General features: G+C 38.7%; 1 protein-coding gene across 14 annotated transcripts in view; it reads right to left on the bottom strand.

Annotated features, from left to right (window-relative positions):
- The window catches only part of SUGCT (succinyl-CoA:glutarate-CoA transferase), a 1,092,359-nt gene that overhangs the window by 906,118 nt on the left and 169,423 nt on the right, over positions 1-16,818 (bottom strand). For 13 of the 14 annotated variants that reach the window (XM_045828747.1, XM_045828740.1, XM_045828739.1 and 10 more), the window contains exon 8: positions 7,336-7,479. The exons of the other annotated variant lie outside the window; for it this stretch is intronic. In XM_045828747.1, coding sequence (XP_045684703.1) covers positions 7,336-7,479 — 144 coding nt within the window. The remainder of the gene's footprint in view (positions 1-7,335; positions 7,480-16,818) is intronic. 14 annotated transcript variants of the gene reach the window in all.

The following is a 16,818-nucleotide window of genomic DNA, read 5'->3' as shown; positions in this document are numbered from 1 at the left end:
TATATTTCAGTCTTTTAACTACTTTAACTTTATTTTTGTATGTGGTGTAAGTGGATATTCAAGCATAATTGTTTTGCATGTAGCTGTTCAGATCTCCCAACACTATTTGCTAAAGAGGCTATTTTTAATCCATGTATGCTTCTGTCCCTATTGTTGAATATTAATTAACCATGAAATTTGGGTTTCTTTCTAGGCTCTCTATTCTGTTCCATTGATTTATATGTCTGTTCTTATTCCAGTACCAGGCCGTTTTGATTACAGTGGCCTTGTGATACAGTTTGATATCAGGTATTGTGATCCCTCCTACTTTGTCCTTCTTTCTCAAAATTGCTGCAGCTATTTGCTTTGGATAGTATGGACATTTTGATGATGTCAATTCTTCCAATCCATGAGCATGGTATATGCTTCCATTTTTTGGGGTCTTCCTTAAACTCTTTCATCAGTGTTGTGTAGTTTTTGGAGTATAGGTCTCTCATCTCTTTGGTCAGGTTAACATAGGTACTTTATTTTCTTGTTGCTATATCAAATGAGATTTTTTCCCCAATTTCTGTTTCTGATATTTCATTGCTGGTGTACAAAACTGCCTTCAATTTCTGAATATTGAATTTGTATCCCTCTGTTTTGCCAAATTCATTTATTAGGTCAAGTAGTTTTTGGTAAATCTGTGGAATGTTCCATGTACACTATCACGTCATCTGCAAAAAGCAACAGTTTTGCTTCCACCTTTCCAATATGGATGCCTTTTATTTCTTTTTGTTGTCTGAATATTGTGGATAGGACTTCCAATGCTATGTTGAACAGAAATGGTGAAAGCGGACATCCTTCTCCTGTTCCTGATCTTAGCGAGAAAGCTTTTACTGTTTGCCCATTCAGTATTATGTTGGCTGGAGGTCTCTCGTATATGGCTTTATTATGTTGAGGAATGCTCCCTCTATTCCTACTTTGCTGAGTGTTTTAATCATAAATGGGTGCTGTACCTTGTCAAATACTTTTTTGGCATCTATTGATATAACATTTTTGTCTTTCCTTTTCTTTATGTGATGTATTACATTTACTGATTTGTGAATGTTGTACCATCCTTGCATCCCTGGAATAAACCCCCATTAATCATGGTATATGTTTTTTTTAATGAATTGCTGGATGCAGTTTGTCAATATTTTATTGAGGACTTTAGTGTCTATGTTCACCAGACATATTGCTCTGTATTTTTCTTACTTTGTTGTCTTTGTATCAGGTTTTGGGATTGGGATGATGCTAGCCTCACAAAAAGACTTTGGGAGTCTTCCCTGTTCTTGGACTTTTTAGAATAGTCATAGGAGGATAGGGGTTAGCTCTTCCTTGAATGTTTTATAAAATTCTCCTGTGAAACCATCTAGTCCAGAGCTCTGTGTTTTGGGAGTCTTTTTATTACTACATCAATTTTGTCAGCTGTTATTGGTCTGTTCAGGCTTTCTGCTTCTTCTTCATTCAGTTTGAAGAAATTATGTTTTTGTACAAATTTATCCATTTCACCTAGGTTTTCAAATTTCTTGGCATATAGTTCTTTGTAGTAATTTCTTACAATCCTTTGTATTTCTGTGGCATCAGTTGTAATGTCTCCTCTTTCATTTCTGACTGTGTTTATTTAGGTCATTTCTCTTTTTTTATTGATGAGTCTCCTTAAAGAGTCATCGATTTTGTTTATCTTTTCGAAGAACCAGCTCCTGGATTCATTGATCCTTAGGATTGTGCTTTTAGTCTCTATGTCATTTAATTCTGCTCTGATCTTGGTTATTTTCTTCCTTTACTTGCTCTGGGCTGTCTTTGTTGTCATTCCTTGAGTTCTTGTAGGTGTAGGGTTAGCTTTTTTATTTGAAATGTTTCTAGGTTTTTTAGGTAGGCCTGTATCTCTATGAACTTCCCTCTCAGGACTGCCTTCACTGTGTCCCATAAGTTTTGGATTGTTGTGAGTACATTTTTATTTGTTTCCAGAGAATTCTTTTATTTCTTCCTTAATCTCATTCTTGACCATTCATTATTTAATAGCATGCTATTCAATCTCCATGAGTTTGAGTGTTTTTGAGTTTTCTCCTTGAGGTAGTTTCTAGTTTCAGTACCTTTTGGTCAGAAAAAATGCTTGATGTGATTTCAATGTTCTTGAATTTTTTTAGGCTTGTTTTGTATCCTATCATGTGGTCTATCTTTCAAAATGTTACATGTACATTTGAAAGGAACATTATTTTTCTTCTTTGGGGTGAAAGGTTCTGTATATAGCAGTTACTCCCTTTGATCTAGTGTGTCATTCAGTGCCACAATGTCCTTGTTGATTCTTTGGAAGATCTGTCCATTGTTCACAGTGGGGTGTTAAAATCCCCTACTATAAGTGTGTTGCTGTCTGTATCTTTCTTGAAGTCTTCCAAGATTTTCCTTATATATTTGGGTGCTCCTATGTTGTGTGCATATATACTTAGAATGTTTATTACTTCTTGATGGATTGTTCCCTTGAGTATTATGAAATGTCCTTCTGGGTCCCTTTTTGTGGATTTTGTTTTGAAGTCTATGTTGTATGATATAAGTATTGCCACCTCAGTAATACAGTAATACAAGGACAGGGATCTACCCTGTCCCTTGGCTTTGAATATTTTTTTCCAACCCTTAACTTTTAGTCTGTGTAGGTATTTTATTCTTACATGGACCTCTTGTAGACAACATATATCAATCAGTTCATTTTCTTACTCATTCAGCTACCCTATATCTTTTGTTTGGAGCATTTAATCCTTTAAAATTTAAGGTTATTATTGATAGCTACTGATTCATTTTCCCCCTTTGTACCTGTGTCCCTCTCCTTCTCACTCTTTTCCTTCCTCCTCTTACAGCAGTCGCTTTAGCATATCTTGCAGTGTTGCTTTGGGGCAGGTGTATTTTTTTAGGCTCTGTTTGCCTGGGAAACTCCTTATTTTGCCTTCCATTTTCATGGAGAGCCTTGTTGGGTAGAATAATCTTGTTTGCGGACCTTTGCTTTTCATTACTTGGGATTATTCTTGCCATCCTCTCCTGGCTTGAAGTGTTTCTGTTAAGAAATCAGCTGCTAGCCTTATCAGAGCTCCTTTGTATTGTACTTCTTGTTTCTCCCTTTCTGCTTTTAAGATTCTCTCTTATCTTTAAAACTTGGCATTTTAATTATGATGAGTCTTGGAGTAGGCCTTTTTGTAGGGTTCATCTTGATTGGGTCCCTCTGTGCTTCCTGACCTTGCATGGTTTTTCCCCTCTCCAAGTTCAGAAAGTTGTCTACCACTATTTTTTCAAATAGGTCTTCTATCTCTTGTTCCTTTTCTTCTCCTTCTGGTATTCCTATGATTTGAACATTGTTGCATTTCATGTTTTCCCACATTCCCCTTAATCCTTCTTTGTTCTTTTTGAGTGTCTTTTTCCTTTTCTTGCTTTTTCTAGGAATATTTTTCTACCTTGTCCCCCAGCTCACTGATTTGATCCCACACTTCATGTAGCCTCCTTTTAATTCCTTGTACTGTGTTCTTCAATTCAGAAATTGTTGGGTTTTTTTTTTTCATTTCCTCTTGACTCTTGATTGTTTCCGTGTCTTTCTTCATGCTGGTGTAATTCACAGTAAATTCCTTGTAGCTTCCCTGAAGTTTTTGGTAATTCTCACTGAGCTCATTGAGCTTCCTCATAACCATTGTTTTGAACTCAATAACTGGTAGTTGACTTGCCTCTATTTCATTTAGCGTTCTTTCTGAGGCTTCCTTCTTTCCTTTCATTTGGGGGTTGCTTCTTTGTCTTCCCATTATTTGTTCTACTCCTCTTGTTTGCTTCTTCTTCTTAAGTTAATCTGTTTTGACTCCCTGAGTTTGTGATGTGAACTTCTATGGTCGGAGACCTGTGAGATTCAGTGGTGTAATTTCATTGATCTGAACCTGATGCTATTTGGATGTCCTTTTTGCTATCTATGTTGGCTCTCTTGATTTAACTGGGTTTTGATTATTGTTGGATCATTCTTTGGTGAGTCCTTCCTTCCAGCTAGTTGACTGAGGGTCACTCTGCTCACCATGTCTTGTATGCTGTTGTGCAGGTGCTGCCAGAACAAAACCACAGATCCGAGGGAACAAACCCAAATCCACAAAAATAACTTCCCCTCGCAATCCCACTATCAACAGCAAACAAACCAGTATTAATAAGGATGTAAAGAGATTAGTACTATTATGAGAAAGAAGAGAAACAACCTATAGTATACAATCTAGTGCCTTAATATGCACAAACTTGATTGGATAAGAAATGAATCTTAAAAAATTATGTAGGAAAGAAAGTATCACTAATCATGGAAAAGACCAAAGAAGATTTCATCTCTGTAGCCTCTAGTATTTACCACTGTTTTTTCTTTCTGGATATGCCTCTGGTGATATCAGATGTTGACCCTGTCTGACCTTAGGCAACCTGTTTGAGACTTCCAGGGATCTACTGTCTGTGGCTATCTCCAATCTAGTCACCCTGCACTCAGCAGTCAGGCTTAAGCACCATAGGGCTGGGCAGAATCCCTCCTGGTGTTGGGGCTATTATTTCTTCTCAGGCTGCTGCTGCTCTGAGGGCAGTGGTCTGCATGAACAGGATGGCTGCTACTGTATGATGACTTGGCACTGGGACCCCGGCATCTACCTTAAAGTAATTTATCCCACAGTAAGAAGCTTTTTTCCCCAAAGCCTCTGTCCTCCATCTCTCTTCAGGCATCTCCAACCCACTGTGCCCCTCCTTTGCCAGAGACCAGGGTAAGTGGCTGCAAGTGAAAATTTGTGTGTTGGTTCTATAAATGGCTCTTTGCATCTCCAGCTGTCCGTCTCTGACAGAAAGCAACCCTGCTGCTTTTTGCTGCTAGTTATTGTCTATGTACCTTTGGGCTCTGGTGCTCTATGTTGAGTCTAAGCATAGGGTTTAGACCCTACACTTCTCAGGGGGATTCAATCAATTGTTTAATTATCCCTCCAGCGCTGCCACCTGTGTGCACCCAGCCAGCCTTCTCCAGTCTCCACCACATTCCTTACCAGTCAGTTAGTGCTAAAGATAACTCCTCTGTCTGCCTGAGGTTATAAGGCTTTTCTCTTGCTATTGTTCAGTTGTTTATTCTGGGTGATTTCTCCACAATTTAGTTGTAATTCCAGATTGGTTCTGGGAGGAGGTTAGTGTGGCTGCCATTCACTCCTCTGCCATCTTGCCTCTCTCTCTGTTTTCTACCTTTTTCTAATCTTCCCTAGCAAATCTAGGAGCCATGAAACATACCCATTAGTAACAGTTTCTCTAACTGATCTCAAAAGCTTGAGTCTGCTATTTAAGAAATACTAGAGTGGGCTTTGAGGATACCACTGTAACCAAGAACAAACATTATCCTTGGATTCATGAAACTCACAGTCTCAAAGAGCAACATGAACAATAAATACAGACATATACCCAAAATAGCAGGAATATATGCATTAGTTTGCACTTACTGTACCCTCACTTTGAAACAGTACTACCAGTGATTCCACTTACCACCACCCCATACCTCCAGAGAACCAGAGAACCACAGACTTCAACATTGTGAATCCCTGTGTTAGATGTTAGAAGAGAATTAAACTCTATAACACCTACAAGATATTTTTCCCAAAACTAATTAATTAATAATTGACATATAAGTAAAGCAATCTAGGTAGAGATAAGAGACATAAGTAGCAGTCCCAAATCTAGACCTGGCTACATAATTTGTAAGTACTGCAACAAAAAATGTACAGCCTCTTGTTCAAAATTATTGAGAATTTCAAGGCAACAACCGAACATTTAAACTAAGCCTATTACCCTTTGTGACTGCATAGGTCACATACCTATGAAATCTTCATGGTTTCTACACTTATTAGAAGTTCAACTTTTAGCCAGCCACTTAACTTACCTCAGGTTCTTTAGAGGTACAAAATTAAGGGAAAGAAGATTTTCAGTTTCTTCCACTAATATTCGTGTTTCTCTGTTAAGGAGATATGTCATTTACTTTAAGAAAGTTGTTTTACCCTTTAATATAACCACTAAAATTCTGACTGTGATGTAAAACCAGTTTTGAAAATCCATACAGAGCATTTCACCTTCAACCATAATGATGTTTTTATGTATGTACACCTCCTTAATTGTGTCTAAGAGAAAAAAAATCTCCAAACACTGTTCCAAGTTTGCCATTTTCCCAAGTATGCCATTGAAATCTGAAATTCCAAACTGAGGTCTCTATCTATAAAGTAATTTATCCCACAGTAAAATGTCTACTTGCACAAATTAGACAGTTTTTCCTATCCCTAAAAAATTATCTAATCAGAATCAACCTCCACCCTCTATGGTACAGCAACTAGGTCTGCTCCAGTTTAAAAAAAAAAAAAAAGAGGCAAAATGTCAATTTCAGAAGGAGTTAAATGTTTTATTCTATTAGTTTAGTATTTAATATAACATAACTGATAACTATCTAAACCAGAGGTGCTTAATCTGGAATCCATTAAAGACTTCTGATAATTAGTTAGCTAAAATAGAAAATATTATATATGAATATGAATATAAAATACATATTTTATATATACATCTTTATTGTCATCAAGCTCTAAATAAAATTTAGCATTTTCTTCAAATGTGAATGTAGGCAACAATCTCAATCACCAATGAAGATTATATATATTTTCATATCATATACTTATTGCATATATCTTAAACACTATTTATGCTCAACACCTCAAAATTAGAATAGTTATTGGACCCCAATGATAGATCATGTGATTTGATGTGTTAGAAAAACTGTATATGATATAACACAAAATTGTTACACTGAAATAGCTATGTTTCAGTATTATTAGCTTCTCTTGTAATCTTAAATATATCATTTTATGCATTTAAAAACATAATTCTCAGGAAAGGTCAACAGACATCACCAGAATACTCAAAGGGTAGATAGCACAAAAAAGGTGGCAAAAACATTGGTCAAAAGAAGTTAAGGAGCTCATGTGAAGATAAAACAGAAACACCTGTACCCTTGTAATAGATCTATTCTAATAAATACTGTCTTTAAAATCTAGTTCAAGCCATGACTAGTATGGCTCAGTGGGTCTGGTGTCGTCATCCCACAAAGCCAAAATCTAGTTCAACAATAATGGCTACATAGAGCAAAATCTTTGCAGTATATTTTTTAATATAAAAATATTAAATACACCAAAACAAAACAGTTTTTTTCTTTTTGTCTGTTTTGTTTTTTACTTTTTCAAACATGACAACTGAATGTAACATGAAAGAGTATAACCCAGGTAAATGTTTTGACTCCACTATCTAAAGTGTTATTTGAATTGGTACCTGAGATGACAGTAGGTTACAGTCAATGAACAGTCCTTTTCCAGTTCTGTATCTTTGTATTAATCCAGCCATAATTGCTCCATATGCATACAGGCCAGTGGCAAGATCAGTCATGGCCACTCCTGGACGAACTGGATCTCCATCCTGATTTAAGAGTTAGGTTAGAAAAAGAAAATTTAGAATTGAAACCATCATATGATTTCTCCAATAACAAGGGTCAAATAGAAGAAAGAATTGTATATAACATATATAAAAATAAACTAAAGAAATTCCACAAAAACTACTTTGTAGGACTCTGTTGGTAGTGAGAATACAGTTACATTTACTATGTAACCAATGAATTTCTCACCCTACACCCTACCAAATAAACGAAACAAAACCAAATGAAATAAAATATTTTTAAACATGTCTGGAATCCTTTTTAATACATTTTACCTTATTTACTCTAAAAGAGAAAATAATTGAATCTGAGTCAATCTGTTGCAAAGGAAAGAGCTAAAGTAGTATTTTTGGGAGAGCAGACCCTCCAAAAATGGTATTTATAAAAAACTCTGTATTCTTACATGTTTAAACTTCAGTCACCTTCAAAGTACTCCCCATTTGATACTAGACACCTATTGAGACACTTTTCCCACTGCTCAAAACAGTTTTGAAACTCATTGATTTTAATGCCTTTTAGTGATTCTGCCACTTTTTGTTTCACCTCTTAAACACTGGCAAAATTTTCCCTTTGAGGACTTTTTTCATCCAGGGAAACCAAAAAAAAAGTTGCTCAGGGTGAGATTGGGTGAATAGGGAAGGTGGGGGACAAGGGTCATACCATTTTTGGTCAAAAACTGCTAAATACTCAGCACAGTGTGAGCAGCTGTGCTCATAAATCATTCATCATGAAATAGGCACATGTGTTGAGTCTTCAAAACAAATTCATTGAAGCCAAACGCAGCCTCAAACAACAATACCAGCTGGTACATCTATATTAGTATACAGATGGGTTCCTAGAACACTCACCTAGTTGGGGAAGCCTATACTACAAGGGGCCTGCCTTCCAGAAGATAATTCTGGTTTTTGTGGGGTCCCCCCTTATATTTATTTGTCTATGGTGTATAGGGGGCTCTCCCAAGGGGAAAAAACCTGATCTAATTTCCTTATAAACATGGCAATAACTGGCAAATAAACTAATAGTATTTGATTTAATAAAACCACCTGAACTCAAGATGGCAATAGATTAGGTGGAACCTATACTACCCTCCTCCCAGAACCAAGCTAGAATACAACTAAATTATAGAAATATCATCCTCAATAAACAAATGAACAAGCTGGAAAGCAGCCTTATGATGAAGGACTTCTATTCCAAGCCACATCAAGACTGGTAGAAAGTACAGAAGTATGAAAGGGCTGGCTGAGCCCCCATGGGCAGCAACCGAAGTGCCAGAGGCATATCTCAGCTATGGGGGAGTTTTCCCTGAGAAGTGTGGGGTCTGAAAACCAAGCCAGGTCACCCACACTAGAGAACCATAAAAGGGAAAGGCTCCCATATAATATCTGGCTGTGTAAAGCAATGGTACTTCTGTCTACCAGAGAAAAATGGCTAGAGATGCAGCCACATTCTTCAAAGGCCAAAACACTAAATTTTGTTTGTAGCCACTTATCTGAGCTCCAGAAGAGAAAGGTAAAAGTAGACTAAAGCCACATGAGGAGAACCTGGGTTTGGTGACTCTGAGGAGAGAGCTGAAGGGCCAGCCTCCAGGATCCCAGTATACAGTCATCCTCCTCGTACTGCAGAAGCCATCTTTCTTGGGCACAGCACTCCCCTCCATCAGTCATTGACAGGGGGTGAAGTGACAGCCCCACCTGAAGGAATCCATCTTGCCACACCCTGTGGAGGAAGAGTCCTCTTGGGGAGTACAGCTAGAAGCTCTTCAGTGACTAAGCCTAATAGACAGCCAGCAGGTAAAAGCATATAGCAGTACTTTGAGACTTTTGATGACCCACCTCCAGGATCAGTGCTCATAAAAGCCTGTCTTGTTGCACAGCATGGTCCTTTCCAATGAATCTAGGTGCAGGGAAGGAACCATAAGCTGTGGATCACTCATAGCTCCAAACAGGTTAACCAGGGCTAGTCACAGGCAACATCCAAAAGAGGTGTGCACCGGTCTTTGTAGGTCAATGTAGTATATAAAAAAAGAGGAAGCCAAAATGGGGAGACAAAGAAACAGACCCCAAATGAGAAAACAAGGGATTCTCCAGAACATGAGCTAAATGAAATGAAGGCAAGCAATTTGTCAAATATAGAGTTAAAGTAATAATTAAAAGAATGCTCAAATGGCATTAAAAAACATACAAACCATAAAAGGGACTATTGCAATAAAGAATGCAATATCTGAAATGAATAATACACTGGAAAGAATAAAGAGTAGGTGAGATGAAGCAGTGGATCAAACCAGGAATTTGGAAAACAACATAGAAATGAACAACCAGGAATTCCGGCCATGATAGAGGCATAAATAGACATACATTGCCTCCTCACACAACCAAAAGGACAACAACAAATTTAAACACACACACAAAAACAACCAGAATTGACAGGAAATTAAACTGTATGGAAGTCAGACAACCAAGGAGTTAAGAAAGAAACATTCATCCGGACTAGTAGAAGGGACAGAGACGGGCAGCCGGGTGGAAAGGAATCATGGCAAGGCAGTGGCTGAAGGACCAGGATGGGCAAGACAGTGGCTGCCAGACTGGGTGAAGCAGCAGCTTGAGGGCAGGGAAGTCCCACATTCATGTGCAGATAAACCTGAAGGAATAACTGGGGAGCAAGATAGACAGAGTAACCCAGGGTTCCACAGGATTCCAGTACAGGGAAATAAAGCCTGAAAGCCCCGGACTGAAAACACCTGTGGGGGATGAGGCAGCAACAAGAGCAACTCCCACCTCTAAGGACAGTTCACTGGAGAGACCCACAGGGTCCTGGAACACATACAAACCCACCCACCTGGGAATGAGCACCAGAAAGGCCCAATTTGATCAAGGGTAGTGGGGAAAGTGACTGAAACCTAGTAGTTAGTAAGGGTAGTGGGTAAAGAGCAGAGCAAGTGGTGCTGCTCCCTCTCAGAGCCCTCCCCCACACACAGTGTCACAACACAACAACAGGGTTGCCCCACCCTGGTGAAACTTAAGGCTCTGCCCCTTACTATGTAACAGGCACACCAACACACACACACATACACAAATGGCCCAAATGAAAGAACAGATCAAAGGCCCAGAAAAATAAATACTACTAAGCAATGAAGAGAGAGCCAACCTATCAGATGCAAAGCTCAAATCAATGGTAATCAGGATGCTCACAGAAATGGTTGAATTAGAGGAAAAAATGAAGGCTATGAAAAGTGAAATAAAGGAAAATGTACAGGGAACCAACAGTGAGGGAAAGGAAACTGGGACTCAAATCAATGCTTTGGACCAGAAGGAAGAAAGAAACATTCAACCAGAACACACTGAAGAAACAAGAGTTCAAAAAAATGAGGAGAGGCTTAGGAAACTCCAGGACATCTTTCAATGTTTCAACATCCAAATCATAGGGGTGCCAGAAGGAGAAGAACAGGAAACTGAAAATTTATTTGAACAAATAATGAAGGAGAACTTCCCCAATCTGGCAAAGGAAACAGACTTTCAAAAAGTCAGGAGGCTCAGAGAGTCCCAAAGAAGTTGGACTCAAGGAGGAACACACCAAAGCACATCATAATTACATTAGCCAATATTAAAGATAAGGAGAACATCTTAAAAGCAACAAGAGAAATGGAGACAGTTACCTACAAAGGAGTCCCCATTAGACTATTAGCTGATTTCTCAAATGAAACCTTGCAGGCAAAAAGGGGATGGAAAGTATTCCAAGTCATGAAAAGCAAGGACACACATCCAAGATTACTGTATCTGGCAAAGTTATCTTGTAGAATGGAAGGGCAGATAAAATGCTTCTCAGAAAAGGTCAAGTTAAAAGACTTCATCATCACCAATTCCTTATTATATGAAATGTTAAAGGGACTTATCTATAAAAAAGAAGATCAAAACTATGAACAGTAAAATGATAACAAACTCACAGATATCAACAAGCAAACCTAAAAAATACAACAAAAACAAACTAAGCAAACAACTAGAACAGGAACAGAATCACAGAAATGGAGATCACATGGAGGGTTATCAGCGGGGGAGTGGGAGAGGGAAAGCTACAGAAAATAAGTAGCATAAATGGTAGATAGAAAATAGTGGGAGGTTAAGAATAATATAGGAAATGGAGAAGCCAAAGAACTTTCGTGCATAACCCATGGCATGAACAAAAGCAGGGGAATGTTGGTGGGAAGGGGTGTGCAGGGTGGAGGGGAATAAAGAGGTGGGGAATAGGACAACTGTAATAGCATAATCAATAAAATAAATTTTTTAAAAAAGAAAAGAAATTAACAACCAGGATGGCAGCCAAGTAGTAGAAGCTGAGTCTACTTGCTCTTGTACTCAACTTGAACACTTGGCTGATCTTCCAAAAAATAAACTGAACATTCAATGGAATCTTAGCTAATATTAAGTTTGGAGACCAAGGAGTACAGAATATGCTTCACATTGGGCAGTAAGGAGCTTTTGTAGGTGAAAGGGGAAATACCCTGTGCTTGACTCCTGGAGCCACAGAGAGCCTGGTCAAAGATCACAGCTTTGCAGCTCCATCCTCTCCCAAGGCGGGAAACACCAGACCCAGGATAGAAGTGACTTGGATATACAAAGCCAGGGAGATCCAGGCTACACACACACAGCAGCACACCCATCACTGCAGTGATGAACACCAACTGGGAGAGTGCCAGAGAGAGGGAGAGGGATTCTATCTGACCCTGGATCGGGAGGAAGAGGCTAGCCTTGGCCAGCATTGACTGTGAGAGACTCTTGACTTTCTGGGAGAGGTGGCATGTACACAAAGCCAGACAGTGACTTAATGCTGCAGTGGCAGTGCCCAAAGAGACTTTTAAAAAGGGGAGTTGAGGCGATCTGGGCAGGGACCCCACATGCAGCTGTCCTGCCAGCAAGGGGAAAGGATTGAGGGAGTGGTTTGCTCCCACTCAGTGCAGCTGGGCAGATTCATCAGAAAGGTGCAAAGCAAGGGGAATTATCAGCCCCAGCCCAGTGCAGCTGGCAGGGCACACTCTGCGCAGAGTGGAGAGTGAAGGGCTCTGTCTGCGGAGACAGCAATGGGCAGGAAACTGTGCATCTGAGTTTATTTAAAGCCAGACAGAGCCCCCTTCCCTAGCAGAAACTCCAGGAAGGTCACACCCAGTTCCCACCATCTGCAGGAACAGGAAAGATCTGCAAAACAGGCAGGGCAGGCTCAATATCCGGCAGGGTGCATTTCTGCAAGAGAAAGACTGCAGAAAGGGATGCCTAAAGGGACCATTTTGTACTTCTCTTAGGGAGATCAGAAAGTGGTACAGAAGGGGGAATCAGGCCCCCACCCAGCCTCAGCTGAAACGCAGAGCTGACCTCAACACCAAGCAAGAGAGAGTGGACCCTCTTCCACAGATTGCCCCAGAACCCCATGAAACAAAGAGTTAATTAATAGAAACTATACATTATTGATAGTAAACTGGAACATGCCAAGAAAGGTGGTGCAAGGACACAGGGAACATAACCACAATTTTCTCAGAAGCCTGAACAATGCCTCCCAGGGGAGACCTTAGGTCCAACTCTCCCAATCTCAACAAAAGCTCCCTGTGCAGGCAGATGAAGGTGATACAGGTGGTGTTCAAAGAAGTTGGACAACCCACCCTGGACCTTGAGCTGAGAAAATATCAGTGGCAAATGCAGAGGAAGTCAGAAGGCAAACACCAAATGGCTGAGATAAATTTCACCTTGTTCTTCAGAATTTACATTGTTTTCCTTCCTTTCACCTAGTCTTTTAATATTCCTTCTCTTGCTTCAGTTACATTCCAACTAATTTACTACTTTCTCTTTTACTTTTTATTTTTTATTCAGATTTTATATTATTTTTTACTTTATCATTATTTCAAATCTCACATTGCACAAATTGCCCTTGACTTAACTCCATTTTGCCTTGTTTCTGCTTTCTTATTTTTGTGGTAAATTTTATTTTCTCCCACACTACACCTTGTTCCTATTCCATATTCTTACTATTTCTCTTCCCTCTGTCATCTCAAAAGCATTCTTCCTTCCCTTAATCAGCTCACATTATTTTTCCAACCTTTATAATATTCTTCCTTTCCACCTATATAAATTGTGGCTTCGTGCACGTGGATGTTACAGTTATTGATGTACTTCTTGAATGGTATTCCTTTTTGTTCACTGTTTTTCATACTTCAAATCTCATAGGTTCTTCTCCTGCTGTCTTACTCCATTTTGCCTTCCCCCTGCCTTGGCTTATTTGAGTTAGGAATTTTATTTTACTTTCCGGTTTCGTAGCCTAAATTCTTACTATTTATCCTCCCCCTACTCTCTCAAAATCATTTTGCCTTACACTAGACATCTCACATAACTTGTTCTTTTGTATAATTTTTTGTTCTATTTCATCATTTTTTTGTTGTTGTTCAGTCACAGTTGTCTGGCCTTTTTTCCGATGGCTCTTTCCTACCCCATCCCTCAGTACTCCAACAATCATTTCCCCCATATCCATGCTGATGTGTCCTATATGTGTGTTCTTTTGCTTGCCCTTCTCCTTCTTTCCCCATTACCTCTTAACCTCCACTCCTCTGTTCATTGTCAGTTTGTTCTTTATTTCCAAGTATCTGGTTCTATTTTCCTCATTTGTTTGTTTTCTTGATTTGGTTCCACTTACAGGTAAGATCATATGGTATTTCTCTTTCACCACCTGACTTACTTCACTTAGCATGATGCTCCCCAGTCTTATACATGCTGTTGCAAAGGGTAGGAGTTCCTTCTTTTTTTCCAAGGTGTACTATTCCACTGTATAAATGTACCACAGTTTTTTGATCCACTTATTTACTTATGGGCACTTAGGCTGTTTCCAGTACTTGGCTATTGTGAATAACGCTGCTATGAACATTAAGGTTCATATTGTCTTTTGAATTGGTGTTTCAAGATTATGAGGATGTAGTCCAATAGGTGGGGTCGCTGAATCGAAAGGCAGTCCATCTTTAGTTTTTTTGAGGAAATTCCATACTGTTTTCCGTAGTGTCTACAAAAGTCTGCATTCCCACCTACAGTGTACTAGGGTTCCCTTTTCTCCACAACCACATCAGCACCTGTATATGTTGATTTATTAATGATGGCCATTCTGAGTGGTGTGAAGTAGTAACTCACTGTGGTTTTAATTTCCATCTCTCTAATGGTTAGCAATGTTGAACATTTTTTCATGTTTATATGGGACTTCTGCGTGTCCTCCTTGGAAAAGTCTCTGTTCAACACCTTTGCCCATTTTTTAATTGGGTTGTTTGTCTTCCTGCTGTGGGATCATGTGAGTTCTTTATATATTTTGGAGATCAAACACTTGTCCAAAGTATCAATGGAAAATTTAGTTTCCCATACGGTTGGTTTCCTTTCCATTTAGCGGAGGTTTTCTTTAGCTATGAAGAAGACTTTTAGTTTGATATAGTCCCATTTATTTATTCTTTCTTTTATATCCCTTGCCCTAGGAGGTGTATTGTTAAAAATACTGCTACAAAAATATCTGAAATTTTCCTTATATCTGAAATTTTCCTTATATCTGAAAAGACCTCCTATCTCTAGTACTTTTATGATGTCACAATTTATATTTGTCTTTTCTATGTTTCCCTTTCTGGTTTTTATATATTTTATTGATTATGCTATTATAATTCTCCCATTTTTTTTCTACCTTTTATCCCCCTCTGCCCTGGACCCCACCTACCTCCAGCAATCCCCCGACACCTTAGTTCACGTCCATGGGTCATGCATACAAGTTCTTTGGCTTCTACATTTCCTATACTATTCTTAACCTCCCCCTGTCTATTTTGTATCTACCATTTATGCTCCTTATTCCCTGTACCTTTCACCGATTCTCCACTCTTGCCAACCACTGATAACCCTCCAGGTGATCTGAATTTCTGTAATTCTGTTCCTGTTCTAGTTGTTTGCTTAGTTTCTTTTTATTGTGATTTTTAGGCTCAGCTGTTGATATCTGTGAGTTTGTTGTCATTTTACTGTTCACAGTTTTGATCTTCTTCAATTTCTTAGGTAAGTCCTTTGAACATTTCACATAAGGGCTTGGTGATGATGAACTCCTTTAACTTGACCTTATCTGAGAAGCACTTTAGTTGCCCTTCCATTCTAAATGATAGCTTTGCTGGATAGAGAAATCTTGGGTTTAGGTCCTTGCCTTTCATGACTTCAAATACTTCTTTCCAGCCCCATCTTGCCTGCAAGGTTTCATTTGAGAAATCAGCTGACAGTCTTATGGGAACTCTTTTGTAGGTAATTGTCTCCTTTTCTCTTGCTGCTTCTAAGGTTCTCTTCTTATCTTTAATTTTGGGTAAAGTAAGTATGGTGTGCCTTGGTGTGTTCCTCCTTGGGTCCAACTTCTTTGGGATTCTCTGAGTTTCCTGAACTTCTTGGAAGTCTATTTCCTTTGCCAGATTGGGGAAGTTCTCCTTCATTATCTTTTCAAGTAAGTTTTCCATTTCTTGCTCTTTTTTTTCTCCTTCCGGCACCCCTATGATTTGAATGTTGGAATATTTAAGGTTGTCCCAGAGGTTCCTAGGCCACTCCTCATTTTTTGAACTCTTACTTCTTCATTCTGTTCTGGTTGAATGTTTATTTCTACCTTCTGCTCCAAATCATTGATTTGACTCCTGGTTTCCCTCCCACCATTGTTGGTTCCCTGTACATTTTCCTTTATTAAGCTTTTTATTTTGATGAAGTCCCATTTATTTATACTTTCCTTTATATCCTTGCTCTAGGAGACATATTGGTGAAAATACTGATGCGTGGAATATCTGAGATTTTCCTCCCTATGTTCTCCGCTTTTATGGTATCATGACTTATATTTAAGTCTTTTATCCATCTTGAGTTTATTTTTGTGTATGGAGTAAGTTAGTGGTCTAGTTTCATTTTTTTTTTTTTTTTTTGGAATTACTTGTCCATGTGTCCCAAACCCGTTTATTGAAGAGGCTAATTTTGCTCCATTTTATGTCCTGGCCTGCTTTGTCAAATATTAACTGACCATACTGATGTAAGTTTATTTCTGGGCACTCTATTCTTTTTCCTTAGTCTATATGTCTGTTCCCATGCCAGTACCAGACTGTTTTGATTATATAAGCCTTTGTAATATATTTTGATATCACATATTGTGATCCCTCCTACTTTGTTCTACTCTCAATATTGCTGAGGCTACTTGGGGTCATTATGATTCCATATAAATTTTTGAAATATGTGAAATATGCCATTGGTATTTTGATAGGGATTGCATTGAATCTATAGATTACTTTGGGTAATATTAACATTTTAATGATGTTA

This window comes from Phyllostomus hastatus, unplaced genomic scaffold, assembly GCF_019186645.2.
Source record: "Phyllostomus hastatus isolate PE091 unplaced genomic scaffold, TTU_PhHast_1.1 phas_scaffold_78, whole genome shotgun sequence".
Classification (NCBI taxonomy): domain Eukaryota; kingdom Metazoa; phylum Chordata; class Mammalia; order Chiroptera; family Phyllostomidae; genus Phyllostomus; species Phyllostomus hastatus.
The sequence above is the reverse complement of the archived record's forward strand: the minus strand, read 5'-3'. Positions and strand labels throughout refer to the sequence as shown.